At 44.3% G+C, this 4813-nt stretch overlaps 1 protein-coding gene across 1 annotated transcript; it reads left to right on the top strand.

Annotated features, from left to right (window-relative positions):
- Positions 1 to 885: 885 nt before the first annotated feature.
- Positions 886 to 2328, top strand: LOC147891769 (small ribosomal subunit protein uS17-like). Its single transcript, XM_087387992.1, has 6 exons — positions 886 to 1033; positions 1119 to 1159; positions 1337 to 1437; positions 1548 to 1692; positions 1790 to 1879; positions 1977 to 2328. Exons 1-6 carry the CDS (start codon positions 1022 to 1024, stop codon positions 2068 to 2070), a joined length of 483 nt encoding a protein of 160 aa, XP_087244118.1. The 5' UTR covers positions 886 to 1021; the 3' UTR covers positions 2071 to 2328.
- Positions 2329 to 4813: the final 2485 nt, after the last annotated feature.

Here is a 4813-nt window from a genome sequence, read left to right as displayed (position 1 = left end):
CAATGCTATGTAACTGTTGGTTTGTGCTGGTTAAATGTGGACGTCTCAGTGTAGGATGTTGGCTTGTTTCATCTTGCTTGGACGTGCTATTGATGGTCTCCCTAGCGTTTTGAATTGTCAGCTCTAGTAGCTCGGTTATTCTCGACTCCTAGTGGGGTTGGGATGTAGTGACTATCTCTTTTCATCTTCGCTTATCCAAAATTGACAAGTGAGTCTGTAATGGTTGTTCAATTTGTCGCCATGCTAAGCGAGAGAACTATAGAAGAGTATATTTGTGCATGGGTCTGGGTAGGCTTTGTGCGTGTGGCTTGAGTAGAAGCCATGAGAATTAAGGTGTCTTCCTTTAGTTGATAGTGTGTGCTACAATGTCATTGAGTGTGTCGTTGCGGTAGAGTAGCGCAGTGGTAGGCTCAACTATTTACTCCTTTGCTAAGCGTTCCTTGCATGCACATTAATTGTTCTAGCTATATATATATATATATATATATATATTCTTTAGAGCAAGCCCTTGATCACAAATGTCCCAACATCTCTCTCTCTCTCTCTCTCTCTCTCTCTCTCTCTCTCTCTCCACCCATGAGCCATACTAACAGAAAACCCACCCATGAGCCATACTGATGGTTTTTGCGTCCACGTACACTAAATGTTGTAACATTGGAAACCGATGAAGGTTAGGTAGCGGCTTCCCACCATTAAGTTGCTAAGTAGTACTAGGAGTGGCTGCCCATTAACGGATTCCTTGAATATCTCTACCAGCTCAGATTCTTCATTATTTTAGGTTGGCGCTCGGTAGGCAGGGGCTTGAGTTCGATCCCGATGATCGACATCTGACGACACCCTGTTGGGCAAATAACCAAAAGAGAAACCAAACAGGTAACTGGGAAGGTGAGAAACCCTAACTGGTGTGTAGTTAAGGGGAGAGGCTCTCTTCTCTTTTGTAATTGTTTGGCTTTGGTTGTTAGGCCTTCTTCTTCGATTGCTGAGCTTCCTCCAAGCTTCAGCTCTTGAGCTATTCTCAGCTATGGCGGATCAGGTTTTCCATCGCCTCTCTTGTCTCCTCATTTGTTTCTTCCCATTGCTTTCTATCTCTCCTTTTCAATGTTTCTTTTTCCTTGCAGACGGAGCGCGCTTTTCTCAAACAGCCCAAGGTTTTTCTCAGGTGCCTGCTCCCCTTCAGCCTCTACTTTTCTCTGTTTTTTCCGTATCGCCCATCTTTCGGAGGGCTTCGCATCTCTCATTCTTTTGGTTGGTTTTGTTTTTTTCCGGCTTCCGGGGGGACGGCGGTTGTTTATCTCTTTTGGCGTTGACGTTTTGTTTTGTACGTGATTTTGTCCAGTGGAAAGATCTCCGGCAAGGGAAAACCCCCCGGGAAGTGTGGGAATCGGTTTTACAAGAATATTGGATTAGGTTTCAAGACCCCCAAGGAAGCCATTGAAGGTATGTACTGCAGTTTATCTTTACCTCTATCCTTCCCGTCCGGGATCAGTAAATTGTTCCCAGGAACTACAAACGATACGTAACCGATCATGTCTTTGCAAAATTTCCAGGTACTTACATAGATAAGAAGTGCCCCTTTACTGGCAATGTCTCGATCAGGGGTCGCATTTTGACTGGGACTGTTTACTGCACAAAAATGACCAGGACAATTACAGTCAGACGAGACTATTTACACTTTGTGAAGAAGTATCAAAGGTGTTTTGCCTTGTATTTGACTATCGGCCTTGTTCAGGGTTAATGGTTTTTGTGCTGCATGCTTACTGATATCGGTCTGTGAATCTGGCACTTGTAGATATGAGAAGAGGCACTCCAATTTGTCTGCTCACGTTTCCCCTTGCTTTCGTGTTAAGGAGGGAGATAAGGTCATTGTCGGGCAATGCAGGTGAGTGATTTCTATAAGGACTAATTATGTTTCTCTCCTGTGGGTACACACTGATGCATGTATGATGTACCATTGCTCATGTTTGTGCTCTCCGCAGGCCTTTGTCCAAGACAGTAAGATTTAACGTGTTGAAGGTTATACCCATGGGAGCAGCTGAGGGTGGCAGCAAGAAAGCCTTCACCGCCATATAACCTTTGGTTTTGATCAGCCCTTTAAGGGTTGAAGGTTGCCTTTGAGTAGGCTAAAAGACTGTTGTTGGATCATTCAAGCTTGGCATAACATTTTTTATTTCATTGAATGCTTCAATCAGTCTGTAGTGAGCACGGTTTTGTTCTCTTATAGCTGGAGCCTTGAGGTCCTTCTTCTTCCCACCAGAGAATTTATGCCTCTGGGCACTTGGTTTCTAAACGTTGGGCTTGACTAATAGAAGGAATAGTATCCTTTTTCCAGGTGGCTTTCTTCCTTAAGCTTTCTTTAGCATCTCTCAGTTTAGCATCTCCTCTTACTCATAACTGCACCTGTATGATGCTATATAGTATGCAGTACATTGACTAAACGTTGAATCATAAACTGGGAGTAGCTTTGTTCATTAACTCTGCTTGATTGTTTTGGAGTCTGACGCCATATATCTGTGGAGCACGTCAAGTGGAGTTGTGTTTAGTGCCACTTTTGGGTGATTTAGTGTGTGGTTTAGTTTTGTGCTGCTGTTCTCCTAGTGTAACACTGGAACATCCAGGTCTTCAGACAGCACTCGTCTGAGTATGAATACAGTGCATGAATAATCTCTGTCAATTTACAAGTTTCTTATCAATTAATAAACCAGAAAGGAAAAAGCATCCATAGATATATCGTGAATCTGAGATTTTCTTGTTCAATTTTAAAGTGGTGTTTGTCATTGAGATATGCTGTGTGTTTGTGTCTAGTGTCTCTTTTTTTTAGTCCTTATGCTGATTTTAGGGTTTATGATAAGTTTTGAGAGTATTGATTAATTTAATTCCAATTCTTAGGTGTCTTATCACATTGGAGATCATGGTTTTTAAATATTGCTACTTCAATGCTAGGCATACATGCTTGAGTAAATTCAAAGAAAAGGGAATTTTTTGCTGCTTCAAAACTAAGGGAATTGTTACTGGTTAGAACTCAGGAATTCCCCTGCTCACCTCCAATACTCGAAGCGGTCTTTTAAAAGGCGACCATAACTTTGGGACCCTATTGAATGCACAATTTTGCCTTGCATTAGTGCAAATTGGTAGCTTCTCAAAAACCCCAAGAAGCCTAGATTTTTTTGGGTAAGATGCTAGGAGAAGCTGATTTCATTATAAATCATTTAGATGGAGTAATCAGCTTCTCTTTGGCAAGAGACACTAGGAAGAATTGGGACACAATTTTTATGGGAAGGGAACTTGTGCAACTTGGAAGTTTGGAGCTGCAAGATTTTATTACATTATGAAAGTGTTAAGAGTTATTGTTCCAAGGGCATGCAACCCTGGTTTTACCAAGAGTATTGCTCTTGCTCTCACCACTAGTACTTGTAGCTCTGTCTTTCAAACAAGTAGCTTGACCCATGTACGACCCACTAGGGGCCTCCTTGTCTCTCTCACGATGCATTGAAGGCAAGGTAAGACCTAGAAATGAGTGTGTGTCCAAAGAGGGAACCATATTTGCATGTGATAAGTAAACTTATAAACATATAAATGTATAAATAAAATAATAAATGTGTGTCTATGAGCATGCCAACATGCAAACATTTACATATGTACTCCAACATTTTTAACTTTACTCCTACATTTAAGACCATGCAATTCACTTAGAGCTTATGGCTGTCATAGATAAGAAGATATTGGCAAAGGTTTTGTCGAGTTGGACTATGTGTATGTCCTTGCAAGTACGTGTGTATGTGCATCATATCAATGTGCTCCCTTGAATGCACATTTTTTTTTTTTGATCGAAAAAACAGTGCTGATTATATTACTTCGAAAACAAGACACATGAGGTCAACTTTGCAACTGACGGGGCTGCGTTCACAAATCGGACGCAGCCCTAAAAGGAAACAAAAATGTAAAGCTCTCTCTCACGGAGGGATCAGGCGAGTGTGAATGAACAGCCAGAGAGGTGGTGAATAGCGCCACTAAAGGCCTTGCGAAGTATCCTCGAAGAAGAGACCTTGCGTATCCCAATCACGGAGGAAACGTCTCCGCTTCTCTTGGCCAGCCCGGGAGTCTCCCTGTATCTGGTCCCATTGGCCTCTGAGGGTGTGTATAATCTCACTCCAGATGTCGGTCATGACTTGGGCAGTTGAAAGGGAGGTGCCACCGAGGATTTGCGCGCAGCGCGAGGTCCAAATGTGCCATCCTGCGATGTTGCTAATAATCTCCCAGACTGGCTGCCTCTCCTAAGATCCTATGTCAGCCTCTGCCAGGTGCGGCGAATGCTCTCGAGCGGCCCCAAGTCCCCTGTGTGATAAGGAACGTGGGATCCTACGGGTTTGCCTCGAACAACTGATGAAAGCCAGGTGCGGTGTTGCACCAGCAAAACGCGCCCCAAGTGATCAAACCTAACTCCGGTGCTGCGCGAGTAAGGATCCCGAAGGTCCACCTCCACACTTCTTGGGCGCGAGTGCAGCGCCACAGGCAGTGTTTTGGTGACTCCTCGTCCTCATGACAGATCTGACAACGTCCATCCTGACCAACTTGCCGTAACCAGCTCCCCACTGGAAGACCCTTGTGGGCAAGTAGCCAAAGGAAGTAGGAGATCTTCCGCGGTCGCCAGCTCTCCCACAAGGCCTTCTAGAAGGCCTGCAAAAATAGCCTGGAGATACCCTGAGCATACCAACTGGGCCGCTGGGTGGGCGGGCGGGCGGCTTTGCATCCTCCCGAGAACTCTCCTGCCCAATGTCGTGCTGTAGGCGAAAAAAGAGGTCGGCCCCTGACCTGT

Source organism: Dipteris shenzhenensis, chromosome 17, assembly GCF_047967505.1.
Source record: "Dipteris shenzhenensis isolate YYH24624 ecotype China chromosome 17, Dip_SZ_1.0, whole genome shotgun sequence".
NCBI lineage: Eukaryota > Viridiplantae > Streptophyta > Polypodiopsida > Gleicheniales > Dipteridaceae > Dipteris > Dipteris shenzhenensis.
Note: the sequence above shows the minus strand (reverse complement) of the source record. Positions and strands in the feature narration are given on the sequence as shown.

What these genes read in the sequence shown, in the direction of transcription:
- LOC147891769 (XM_087387992.1), top strand. An exon ending in CAGCCCAAGGTTTTTCTCAG is followed by an intron (nt 1,160 to 1,336) that starts GTGCCTGCTCCC and finishes GATTTTGTCCAG; the next exon opens with TGGAAAGATCTCCGGCAAGG. An exon ending in CCCCAAGGAAGCCATTGAAG is followed by an intron (nt 1,438 to 1,547) that starts GTATGTACTGCA and finishes CAAAATTTCCAG; the next exon opens with GTACTTACATAGATAAGAAG.